Raw genomic sequence first — 13,229 nt, forward strand, 5'->3', positions numbered from 1 at the left:
AGGATGCTTGGGCTGCCATCATGTTTCAACTTATCATAATCAAGAAGAGTGAGATTGCGGATATTGGTCCCCGAGCTATAGGCTGGCATCTCGCCCTTGATGGGCTGGCCATCAAGATGTGCTCTGAAATATCTTTAGAGCTGGCCGATGATGAGATATGTATGCTGCTCCCGCTCTCTCTCGATGGTGGTTCAGTGACGGACGAGGATATGCTTCGCTCTTCAACTTTTCGTGAACGTAAAGCACAGTTGTTAGCTCTGCATAGGTTCCTCCCTCTATGCACCTCTCCTGTGGTGATGATTGGTGATAATGCTAACTCTGTTGGTGGTCGGTATTGGCATACTCTTGAAGCTGATCATGCGGCTACCGAGCTGGATCTTAGGATGGTAACTGAATACCATCGGACAGTTGATGCTACATTGTGGGTGCCTCGTCTTTCAGTGGTTAAGCTTGTGGATTCCATGGCAAGGGTCCTACCACAGGATCTTGCCTCTGGTGATGTCACTGAGGTTGATCCTCTGCATATCTCAAGTAGTCTTCTACAAGAAGACGCTATTGGTGAGTTTTATTCTGAGACGTTGGATGTGCTTGGTGATGATGATGATGATGATGACGATATAGCAATTGAACCATTTCAGTGTCCCCGTTACTGTGACCTAGATGCAGTCAGGGAAGCCCTGCAGACATGTGCTGAGGTTCAAGCTCTTGCTAAAGGTAACGGCTTCATCAAAGATGATGATGGAGTTGTTTTCCGGGTCCAAAGGTTCAATGCTTTGGGTAGTATTGTTAAGCAACTTGTACTGCCTGTCGACGTCAGGAAGGAATTGGTGATGCACGCGCATGCAGACTGTCATGCTAACTCGAGACAGCTGAAGTTGCTGCTCTCGGACTGGTGTTGGTTTCCGAAGATGGGGAACCTCTGTCGTCTGTCCACACTCTGAGTGTGGGCATATCTTGGAATATACATCCCAGTAATCATCCTGAAGCAGGAGGTTATTATGAACGACGGCATAGGATAATATTGGAAGCTTTGAGGAAGTTCGTCCTTAGTGATGGTGGCTCAGACTGGCATGACGAGTTGGTTTTGGAGCAAGTTAAGTGGCTGGTGAATCATGGTGAAATCGGTCAGAGTCGCATTTGTCCTGCCTTACTATTTTATGGTCGCACCTTGCCAGTTCCTTGTATGAAGGGTGCTGATGATTCATTGGTATTATCAAGACCGAACTCCGTATTTGACTTAATGAAGGTTGCTGATGCAGTTGGTGGGAATCGGCGAAAACTCCTCGGTGTATTCGTCAAGGAGTGGCTTCTCCAGCGAGAACGGTCTTTGCCAGTGATCAAGTATGAGAGCAACCTCAAGCCCGGTGAAATGGTTTATGTTTTCACAGAGAGAGCTCATAAATTATCTCCTACCTTTCGAGGCCCTTTTCCAGTGCTGGCTACGAGAGGACGTCATGTGATGATAACTACTTCAAATGGTGTCGAGACTCATTGGCTTGGTAACTGTAAGCGTCATTGTTCAGATGAAGATGTAGCAGCTGATCTTGCACAATCGCAGTCATCGGGTGCGAGTGACTCAACCAACCAGCAACTCCAGATACGTGCTCCAAAGCGTGCTCGAGCTGAGAGTTGGACTGCAGAGGCTGCTGACCGAGCTAAGAAGTCAGCGAGGATGTAAATGCTTGCTATCTCATTTTAGGGGGCTGTTATGTAGTGAACTCCGACAAGGATACCGTATGTAATTTGTGATATTATTGTGTAATTATCTGAGCTAAGCTGTGCATTTGTCTCTCCTCGCTAGATGATGTTTTGAACGTATTACGATATTGTGGTGCATATTTGAGCATCAGATCAGTATCTCTTCCTATATCCCTGTTACTGGCTGAAGTATGGTTTTGTTAAGTCAAGAGAGAAATCACAACACTCGGGTTCACACCCTTACCCTCGATTCGGGTTTGCATGATTGCGTCTATATCACGCGTGCTACTCGCCTCGTGGTTACAGTTGCGGGGTTTGGGGGGATTTTGGATTCACTTTGGCTCCATTGGCTATCCCTGAGAGTTTGACTTTCATAATGTATGCCTCTCTCAGAATGTCAGGTAGGTTCATCGTCCTTTTGGTTCTCTCCATGAGTTCACCTTCATCTTCCGGGTGTCGCCGTCGGCTACCTCCTAATCGAGGGAGTATCTAGGAGGTTAGGAAGCTTCTTCAACCAGATAATGTAAAAGGTAGACATCAGGCTATGAAGGAGCTGGAACGTGGTATGTACGCGGATTCCACTCGACGGTCTAACTGCTCTCGTGTAAAACTGTGGATGGAGACCTGTCAGTCCCAAGGAGTAGCTGCATTCTCGGTGTGCTGTGTCAACATCGAGCTGGTAGGGTCCATCTTGAAAGCGGCCAATTACCGTAGCGGCGGCGACTACTTGGCAGCCGCTTGTGCCCACAATTCTGTGTTGGGGCACTCCTTGGGACCAGTGGAGAAGGCATGTCTATCGAGAGTCAAGCGTTCCCTGACCCGAGGTATCGGCCCCCCTAAGCATGCGAGACCAATCCACCATGCGAGCTGCAGGCGATGATCCGCAATGCGCGGGGTCCTCAAGAAATTCGCCGAGCGAATGCCTATGTCTTGGGCTCCTGGTTCTTGCTGAGAGGCGACGAGTTATGCAAGCTGAAGGTCGATGATGTGCGTCTCCACCCTATAATTGGTAAAGTGGAGCTGACGGTGACGGCCAGCAAAACCGACACTCAGGCTATTGGCGTTATGAGGGATCACGGATGCTCGTGTGAGGCCTTCAGTAACGGCTTGGATAAAGACCTGTGCCCTGTCCGCGCTGCCGAGTGTCTGCTGAATATGCGAAGAATGGAAGAGACTGGCCCTGGCGATGTACTTCTAGTCGATACTGATGGGAAGTGTATGTCAAAGGAGGCACTGAGGTCATGGCTCAAGCGCGATGCGATAAGGTCGGGTACTGGCTCTAAAGATGTACATACACTCCATAGCTGGCTTCGAGGAGGGTGTCAGATGTTAGCGCGGGCTGGGCCAGGCTGCGCTAACATCTGACAGTGTCAGACTGACACCAGCCAGGCTTGGAACGGAACCAGATACGTGCCTTTGGTAGATGGTCCAAGGATTTCAAGTGCGTCGACATCTACATAGAAGACGCTCTCTTGACGAGTAGCCAACTATTCGCTGCAGTGGTGATGAGAGCAAAAGCTCAGCTTAGGCATCGGGGTGACAACACGGCTCCCACAATACAGCGCCATTCACAGGGGGATGAGCCAGGTTCTGTACGCCCTTTACAAGATCAAAGGCGCCTTCCTGTGGAGCCGATGATAATCTTGGATCTGCCGGCGTGGCATACCGAGCGGCAGAACTACTTGCGTGTGCACCAATGGTCAACTCCTGTGAACCCCCAGTATGCGACTTGCATCAGAGAGTCTCATATTAGCAACATCAGACGAGGTTGCTAATTGAGTTGGGGGGCTTTCATACATGGTGGTTCGGGTTGGTGCCTATATATATACGTGGATATATAGCAGAGAGGTGACGTAGTATAGGACTTTCCCTTTCCTCTCACTGGGCTATCCTCTATCCTCTCACTGGGCTATCCTCTATCCTCTCACTGGGCTATTCTCTATCCGTGATCTGGTTTGGGAGAATTGCGGATCTGCTCAACTGTGGAAAACCTGCCATGACGGTGTAGGCGGCATGCTTTGCCCACAGTTTGATGCGTTCTCGCAGATCACGGTCTGTTTCATAGCCCAAGGGAGGGTGCTGTCGTGTTCGACAGCTGGGTGGGATATATATTTATGTATGTGCCTCATCTGCAGAAGCAAAGTTGCAACTCGGATCTCTTGGAAGCCGTCACTGTCGAGTCTACCCTTAGGCTTCACGAAAGCGTTGGGGACTCGAGCATCCGTCTCCAGAGCCTGGAGTCCAGACTTGTGACAAGACTGGACCAGTCTGACTGGTCACTAGGTCTTATCCCGACAAGTCACTTGTCGGCTCCAGCTCCACCTAGTTACCAGTCTCTATCCCCCGGTTGATCGTACAACGTGTGGCATCGACGAGATGCACCGGGCCGGCGGCGCCGGTACATTTCAACTCGATGGGGAATGGCAAGGGGTAGTGCCGTGTCATAGCCCGAACTCGAGAGCAGGCATAGCCTATGCCGCATAGGCGATGCCTCCCCTAGCTTGTCCCTGCAAAACTGGATGACTTCATCCAGGGAAGAGTTTTCGAATCTCTCCTCGACAGAACCCATGTCAGCATAATTTAGCGGACATAATATAGCGCTGTTCCCCATCCGATGGGGAACAGCGGACAAGGGAGCTATCGGATAGCTGCTATCCTGATTATACCAATATCCTGTACTAAGGGTCTTACTCGAGAAGCGTAGATCGGCTCCATTTTCTCCAGGGAGTAAGCGCCGAGTATGAGACCGCAGTCGAGCAACATAGACCTTATTTCCACGACCAGGGCCTTGTTGATGACATCAACATCATCCGAGGACATTCATCTTGAGGACATTGTCCGGCGCCTCCTGTCGTTTCCTTGTGTCAACACGACCCGACATTAGCTGGAGAGATGCGACCCAAGCGTACACTGAGACTTGAGCCAAGATGGCTACGGACTTAGGAGCTAGTAACGCTCAATGCTCAAGATCAATAGTACGGAATGTATCCTATGCTCACACTTGTACGCAAGCACAAGGAGAAAGTCTGTACGCATGTACAAAAAGGTGACGCTCTCTGACGCACAGACTGGTCGAGCATCTATAGCCTGTACGGTGAAGGTTCTTGGACCAATCTAACATCCAGATTCATTATCGATCGGACGGACAGTAACCGGTACCACAACGCCCCCCCGTTGATGTCGAGAGAGTGGCCAGAGGAGAATATTTGGTTAACTCATTCGTAGCGGACTGTTCTCCAACCTTGTCGACCCGGGAGCTATCAACACGCTTGGATATGCAGAGAGAATCCGTCGCTGCAACAGTAGAAAGGTGGCCGTTATAGCCGCAGTTCTCGTCAATCAGATGCGCTCTGAATCGCGTCTCAGGAAAGCCTCATCCGAGACGCCTCATCTGATGAGGAAAAACATGAACGGCTGGTGCAAAAAACCGGCTTATAGTCTTTGGCCTCGGACCGAGGCCCTCGGTCTTTCTGAGGTTGAATCGCGATTGCGACTCTTCAGGACCATCAGAGCTGGGCTTACCCCCCTCTTCCTTTACCTTCAGCAGGTAACCTGCTGCAGGTTTAATAGGCTTCTGAGTAGCCGCTTCTCGGACTTCTCCTTGGTAGAGGCCTTGGAGCCTCTGTAGCGTCTTGGGGCTCAAGTATGGTTCTTCCCAGTGACAACTCAGGATCATTTGAGGGTTCGGAGTCATTCATTAGGAAATGAGGGTGATAATATCTGATACCGATGTCACATGAATCAATAAGTTTGACCGAAAAGAATAATTGGCAATCCGTGAGGCTTCCAAAGCACAAGCAATGAGCAATGGGGCACGCACACACGTAGCCTGATCGATTGTGTTCGGGCGACGACGACCTAAGTAGTCGCACGCACGCGAGAGCAGCCTCAGCACAGAGACCTTCCTAAGAGTGGAACGCTGTACCTCCAAGTTGGAGGACTTGTTCTTAAACCAATCGGGTATGGTGGCAGTAGTATTAGGATTGTCCCAACAGCGCTCGGTAGTGTGCTTAGTAAGCACTGCTTACCATACTTCAAGCAGATATCGCACCACCGGTCATTCTTGGACCCTTCTTTGTTTGACGACTTCTCAGAGGGCTTTGTTGCGGTCGCAGGAGGGAAGATGGTACAGTCCTTGGCCGCGCTCGACTGGTTATGGCGAGATCCTATGGACTCGGATTTCTTGACACTCTCCCATGGGTAGTAGGTCGAGCTCCTAGCCTCTATGTCTAGAAGTCTTCCAATAATGTCGGTACAGGAATCCTATAATAAACGTACCCTAGACGTATCCTGTAATAGGATACGTCTTCGACGAGGATTCTATCCCTCCTCAGGTCGTCGGATAGTGAATCACTATTAGTGATGTCCGTATCGTGCGTATCGTGTGGATGACTCGATCACACTCGCAGGGCGGTTGAATACGCTTGTACTCGTGATATGAGACCATCTCATTCTACACATCAGACTCCCTTGCTAGGAAGGTCTCAACCCATTCTAGGTCCCTGTGATATATCGATGACCAGGATCCCCTCACGGAGGTAGGGCTTATAGAAGTCGTCGACAACGAGAACCATGATTTAGACCGGATGTACAAGAAGGCGATCCATGCGTGATCACCAGATAATGTTGATAGCCGCTTTAGGACATTGCAGGTGACCACCGGTAGGTCCATTGGATACGACGTATCATCTCCTCCAATGGACCACAATGACCTCGTCGGGGCCATTGTGTCCGCTCATCTCAGCAAGAACAGTGTGATAGTCAGTATGGGTCTTGGACAGGAGAATTCGCACCGTTATAGCCTCAGTTCCGAACTGACAGTTCGCTGTCAAAGAGCCGCGTCCCCATCAACATGCTTCATGGAGAAGAAGACAGGCAATGACAGGGGTAGGCAAGGCGCGCTTACCTTGGAGTTCTTGAACCACACTTTGATGTGTACATCGAATCCCTCACCGCCTTGGAGTAGTTCAAGTCACTGTACGACGATTAGTGCTCATAAAGTTGTGGTCTGTTGTTACAGGCTGTAACTTACAGCGCGTCGTTTAAGTGACATCATCACCCAAGGCCACCTGGCGATAAACAATGAACGTGACATTTGGGTACTTGGGGATACCAGAGTCGCGTAGAGCAACTCCCAGCACATCAGAAGCCCCAGTCTTGTCCGACATTTTGGGAGCACTGCCACACCATAGCTCTTTATATGAGCGGATGGTCACACCGGAGAACGTTGAACCACTAATGTGGTCACCCCCTCATTTTGTAGACATCTTTTTGGCTGAACGGTAGTTCTCGTGCTCCGAGTCACTGGTAAACGCAAGGTCGTCGATAGGAATAGAGTGAATGGTGACGGACTTGATCCAAAACCCGCGTGTGCAAATGAATCAGAGGAAGGAAGACCACTGAGAAAAGTGCAACTCTATGTAGAATGACTTGTCACACTTGTCACATAACTTATTCCCAAGCCGATCGGAGCGAAAATCTGCACTGACTCGCATACCAATGGCATACTAGCTGATATGCGGCGGGTTTTGAATCCGAGTGGATACGCGTATCATTGTTATAATGACATTGTACAGATGCGGACACAAGCCATGCCACGGGAAGGAGCGAGTACCTACTCCAAGCATGCTCCACACAGTCTTCCGTATACCAACCGACTAGCTGGAGGAGTATTAACAACGAGTAGACAAGTTTACGGTTGTGAAACTGAGATTGAGCGTATCAATGTCATTTAATATAATGGCTCAGGGAAAAAACACCATCAATTGCGGGGCACGCACGTACACAGGACTGCACGCACGAACAAAGCAAGACCGGGCTCGTCAATCCTCAATACGCCCCCTCTGCCCCGACAATTGAGGGTGATGCAGAATCGGCACAACATTATAGTGATGATGATCAACAACGCTACCGTCAGTTAAGACAATACGGATCCTTCTACCTTCATCTAGCAGATCCTTCACATGACCCAAACGGTATCCGGGGCTCAGCTTCTTTTCCGGATGGTAGATCAGCACTGGGTCACCAATCGTAGGCTTCAGGATCTTGTTCTTCAAGCTCTGGTACCCCATAGAGCGAGCGACAGCCATCCTCATGTCGCGGAACATCTCATTCAGGAAATAACACCGCACTGCTCTAACGCGGTGAGAAATAGGAAGAGTAGAAGAGCCACCAGCGAGGACGCAACCTCGCTTACGAGTAAATCCACGAGCCAATTGATCAGGCGTAACCACGACAAACTCGCCAGATGGCTCGTCAGAGTTAGCATAATCCAACGGACGAGTATTCATCAGAACGTTACCTCCCTGCAGATACTCTCCAAATCGACATCGTCCTTGCGTCGCGGACGTCGTCGTCCCACAAATCCCGCTTGGCTCCTCAGAAGCGTCTTTGCGATCTTTATGCCAATACCATGAGCACGTTCACCGCCACCACTACGCCATGGAGATCGCACTGGCAGCAATGAAACCGTCCCATTCAACAGGCGAGAAACCTCTTTGGGGAAACGTGCACTGCGGAAGTAAGCAGCATTATCACACCACAATCTTCTCAACCCGCCTTGTTCAGTCTGCACTCGGACGAGAGAATTCAAGACGTCTATCGTGGTCTCGCCAGTCGGAACCCAAGTGGAGTGGAAGGTATGGAGACAGTAGACGGTAAGCACCTTGGTCGTCCCGGACCAACCTTTGATATCTCCAAGGCTCAGGACGTCGACGAACACATCGTGGTACGGTTCCCACGCTGTGGCTTGGGTGCGATGAGGTCCAGCACCCGGTGGCTGAGTCCACGTACGACGAGCTCGGATGAGCTGACAAACGAAACAGTGCTTTACCAAGGCGCGAACATCCATACGTAGGCGAGGCAAGTAGAACCGATCATACACAGATGCCACAGTCGAGCGGACATTTCCGTGTTTGCTCAGCCGGTGCGAGTCGAGACAGATCTTTGCTCGAAACGCACGACAACACTCATCCTTCGGGATAACAGGCAAGTAGGTACAACCACCGTCTGCAGAGCCGTTTCGGAAACAATACACCCCTGCGGTCTCATCGTGTACGTACGGGCCGGCACACGACAGAAAAGGAGGCTTCATCTGCTGCTGCAGAGATCTCACAAGGTAGTTGACATTATCGGCCTCGAGTCGGACATCCTCAACTCTCTTCGCAGACGGCCTCAGAGCATTGAAAACTCTGTGCAGGAAGAGGAAATCGGTAAGGACGCCATTCACATCCCAATTGCAACCACATAGAGTCTCGATAAATGGCTTCGGCTGTTGTTCATCGGCAGCGGAATCGGCTGCACAACAGGCAAGGAAACTCTCTGTAGAAGGCATAGCACTCAAAAGAGTGTAAATGTCCACATCATGAGCATCTTCATCCATCAGCTCCGCCCCCTCAGATCTCATGATCCAAGACAGGCCTACTCCTTCAGCTTCCGGCTCTGAGAAGATCTCGGGGAAGTCACCAGTGTTACCAGGACCACCATGGAGAGCATCGACCAGCTTCATCCGTTGGCCTGATTCTAGGTGGACCTCTCTCTCGAAGAGTCGCGAGAGCATATCCGGCATGGTGTTCGACTTACCCTCGATGTGTTTCACCACCACTGTTCCGGCCCCCAAGGTCTTCAGGTAGTCGAGCTCATCCCGGAGGGCGTTGAGGGTTCGCAACACTGCCCTCCGCTCTAGTGATGATCTAGACACACCCCCATGACCGTTGATCCACTGCACCGTCGGTTTATTATCCGATCTTACGGTCAAGGTAATCGAAGGTAAGGTTCCTGACAGTGTCGTCGCTAAGTGAGCCACAATATCAATAGCGCACTGCACCGCTCGACAACAAACGGATAATTCACGGCGATTTGAATGATAATGTTGCTGAGCGAGAGTGAATCTCCAAGCCCCAGATGCAAGAAGATATCGAGTGGCTCCACTATCACCATTTGGGTGCACTATCGATACAGTGTACCCTGCTCCAATGTTAGAGGCATCGGCCGCGACTTCGATATGTAAAGGATCAGCGCTTTCTCGAAGTGGAGTGTCATGTAAGCACGGAGTGATCGTCGCCGTTCTCTCTAAAATCCAGTTCATCAGCGACCGAGCAACAGACCTCTGTAGATCAGATAGTTTGGAAAAATCGCACGAGCTTCTCCAATCGACCTTCGCAAAGGTGTGGGCAAACCAGCTTCGGATAGTATCCGCTAGCACCCGGTCGATTGGGTGGCAACCAGCACAGTCATATGCTAGGTTCCCGCCGAGAGAGAAGATAAAAGCCTTAGTCACCGTCGTCGTGACGTTACCATCCAACACTTGTAACACTGATGTGGCCTGCTGCCGAGCCAACTGGAGCCGATCACCTCGGTTGCAATCGACGCGAAGAAGAGGCGTCGGTCCACTCTCATCGTAAGTCATTGTGCATCCCAGTAAGTCGGCGGAATCCGACCATACGAAGAGGGAAGTCGGTAGGTTCATCCGCTCTAGGATATCGGCAACATGACTCCTTGATGACCTGATGGCGATCGCTTGGAATTTCTTCCGAGATACCCCGAAGGCGCATCTCTGTAGTGTATATATCAACCAACATACTGCTGAAGCACCGTCCACTCCCGCACATAGAATGTCATCAACGAAGCAGAGTAATAGGAAACAAAGAAGCAACATTGCACAGAGAGCTCTGAATGCTGCTATCAGGTCTCCCAGAGTATGCCCCAAACTTCCAGGACCAGTGGTGACGCCGAAGACACAGCGGTTGCTCGTGTACAGCGATGAACGTACCACCAACAAGGCAAGTAGGCCCAACCAGCGCAATTTATAGAACGCGCGTGAACAATCCATGACCCACATGACTCCCGATCCATACAGACGAGTCACCGCTATGCAGATAGAAACCGTGACCGAGGAACTGGACCCTCTTGTGAAACGACGATTGGCCCGTCGCAGATCGACGACAAGTCTATCTCGTCGCTTGAGAGCTCCTGGGATCATGAATACAACCGATGGAGGGAGAATGTGGGTGGTCTTGGAGAGTGTGTGAATCTCTTCCTCAGATCTCTTTATCCACCATCCTCTCTCTTCATATCCTCGGACTAGCTCGTCAAAGGTCTTCTGCTTCTCGAGGGTTAATCGTTCGTATGCGCGTTCCGCAATTCGACGGACAGCCGTTGGAATTTGTACATGACTCGCCTCGCCCAAGGAATCACATCTAAGCTCAAACACGTGAGTCTGTCGGGAGTCGTCACGTATTTCATCAGCACGGAGCTTCCGTAGACGAGCAAACCAGTGTTGACACTTCCGCATTGGCCACCACCCTTGGCTGACCAATCGGTCAAGCAGGTCAGTTGAGATTGGTGGTACCGTGTCGAAAGGAATGTCCATCTCCTCAGATGATGAGGGCGGGAGGGGAAGTCGTTCATAGGATGTGTCTGCATCCTGTCGGCCCTCAATCATAGTCGTCAGCAGGCAGCCAGCAGCTTCGTCGTCCCATTTCCCATCCCCTAGACTGGGATCAAGAATACATATATTAGACTCTTCGGTCACTGAGCATCGAGCAACGGTAGGCACCGATTCTTGCGGGAATCGGACAAGGGGCAGATCATTACCAGCGAGCGTCACTCGGCTCTCGCCTGAGTCAATCGATATTTTATAATCACGCAAAAAGACTCGACCCGCGATAATCACTGGGCAATCAGATAAGGGGCCCCGTGATACTTGAGGTAGCAGGTACAAATATCTGTCACGAGTAGTTCCCCATCCCTGCTGTTCCCGGAGCTGCATTGGGAACTTCACTTTGCGACTCACTTTTCGACTGGACGAGTCAGCAAGCTTCACTTGGAAACTACACGTCTCAATTGGGAATGATTTTAAAGGGAAAGAGTCATCGTACAATAAAAAATCAAGACCAGCCCCGGTGTCTAATAATAACCGGGCATCTATCCAACTCATACAAGTGGGGGTAGTAGCAAGACGACAACATAACCAGTAAGCAGATGGTACCGAAGCCCTATCACGAGTGATAGGAAGCAGTTTCAAGTCCTGCTCAGGACTCATGAGAAAGGGGCAAACCGGTCAGAACGGATGCTGTTCTTCGTCAGTCGAGAGATAACGGCATCCCTATCAGTGCCAGCCTTGAGAGCAACTATTCGGAAGAACGGATTACGACGTCCTTTTCCCTTCAAAGGGAAGTTGCTCTCCATTTCAGGAATGGCCTTCTGCAGATCGTCACCCCACAGTCCAATGACCTTGATCAATTGGTCAGGCTTATATCGTTCACACCACTGCTTGGGGGTTACTGAGCGAGATCCCGATCCGGAGTTAACCTTATCCACTGAGGCAGCAGAATCCTGTTTGCTTGCCGGCTTCGAGGATAAACTCTCTTCGCAGGTGTCGTCGTACATGGCGGCGTGAACACTATCGACCCCTTTCGTCGGTTTCATTATTGAGGCTTGGTCCTTTGTTCGGCATACCCATCGGATTGCCTCACAAACACTTCGCACTCCGTCTGATGCCTCATCGAATGGCACCGCCGTCTCCCAGTCCTCATCGACAGAGGCTAACCCCGACAGCTGGCAAATTCTCTCCATAACCTTCTCAATGATATGCTGTGGGAACTTCGCCAGAACTTGTCTTGTCAATGAACGTCGCTCCGACACGTCGTTCGGGTAGACATCTGTGAATAGATGGTAGATATCGGCGGCGGACTCCAGGAAATCCTCGATCTGCTTAACCCCTGTAAATGTGAGATTGCGTAACTTCTCCTCGTAGGTCTCCTTCAACACTGATCTGCGGCAATACCTCGTCAGAAGGACATTGCGGACCAAATTCCAATCCTGTGAGTGGGTACGTGACGCTACAGTGGCCTTCTTATGGACCGGTCGGACATTACTCAGAGAGGAAAGGAATTTGGTCATGACAGATACTTTGACCTCCTCGTGCACTAGCAAATGTCCTTGCTGGTGATACTCAGCGGCTCCTGCTTCAACGAAGGTGTGTTCAATAGCATGATAGTGCGATTGGAGATCTGTTGCTTCACAGAGTTGAGGCAGACATAACTTAGTCACTGTCGCTGCCGGGCATCGTGAGGAGCGTGACTTCGGAGTGGTATACACCTCATGCTCCTCCTCCTCGGACCGTGGAGAGAGTCGACTGAAACCTTCCTTCCGTGATATCTCGCTGACGGATCGGTCAGCCAGGGCCTCAAGTTCAGCAATACGGGCCTCGAGGCTACCTATCTTAGAAAGATTACTGGCCTCCTTGGACGCGAGGTCGCTCATAAGCTGCTGAGTATCATCCTTCTCGTCGGAGATGATGTTGTTGAGAGCCTCGCGAGTATCCCGGAGGGAACGGCGCGTAGCGGCCAACTCTCTACGGGCTTCAGAGAGCTCAGCGAGCTCCTCAGGTGTCGCCATATTAACAACGAGTAGACAAGTTTACGGTTGTGAAACTGAGATTGAGCGTATCAATGTCATTTAATATAATGGCTCAGGAAAAACACCATCAATTGCGGGGCACGCACGTACACAGGACTGCACGCACGAAC

At 50.7% G+C, this 13,229-nt stretch overlaps 4 protein-coding genes across 4 annotated transcripts; 2 read left to right on the forward strand and 2 right to left on the reverse strand.

Moving 5' to 3' along the window:
• Nucleotides 1–20: 20 nt before the first annotated feature.
• On the forward strand, nucleotides 21–941 carry Pmar_PMAR028126 (hypothetical protein; the record flags this gene model as incomplete). The annotated part of the gene is made up of 1 exon (XM_002774080.1): nucleotides 21–941. One exon carries the CDS (start codon nucleotides 21–23, stop codon nucleotides 939–941), a length of 921 nt encoding a protein of 306 aa, XP_002774126.1.
• Nucleotides 942–1,240: 299 nt separating this feature from the next.
• Pmar_PMAR028127 (hypothetical protein) lies at nucleotides 1,241–1,678 on the forward strand (the record flags this gene model as incomplete). The annotated part of the gene is made up of 2 exons (XM_002774081.1): nucleotides 1,241–1,364; nucleotides 1,524–1,678. The coding sequence occupies 2 exons, from the start codon at nucleotides 1,241–1,243 to the stop codon at nucleotides 1,676–1,678; spliced, it is 279 nt and encodes a 92-aa protein (XP_002774127.1).
• A 5,842-nt stretch (nucleotides 1,679–7,520) lies between these two features.
• Pmar_PMAR028128 (hypothetical protein) lies at nucleotides 7,521–9,265 on the reverse strand (the record flags this gene model as incomplete). The annotated part of the gene is made up of 2 exons (XM_002774082.1): nucleotides 7,521–8,003; nucleotides 8,153–9,265. 2 exons carry the CDS (start codon nucleotides 9,263–9,265, stop codon nucleotides 7,521–7,523), a joined length of 1,596 nt encoding a protein of 531 aa, XP_002774128.1.
• A 2,471-nt stretch (nucleotides 9,266–11,736) lies between these two features.
• Nucleotides 11,737–13,098, reverse strand: Pmar_PMAR028129 (hypothetical protein; the record flags this gene model as incomplete). The annotated part of the gene is made up of 1 exon (XM_002774083.1): nucleotides 11,737–13,098. One exon carries the CDS (start codon nucleotides 13,096–13,098, stop codon nucleotides 11,737–11,739), a length of 1,362 nt encoding a protein of 453 aa, XP_002774129.1.
• Nucleotides 13,099–13,229: the final 131 nt, after the last annotated feature.

The sequence above is a fragment of the Perkinsus marinus genome, assembly GCF_000006405.1.
Source record: "Perkinsus marinus ATCC 50983 genomic scaffold scf_1104296958686, whole genome shotgun sequence".
NCBI lineage: Eukaryota > Perkinsozoa > Perkinsida > Perkinsidae > Perkinsus > Perkinsus marinus.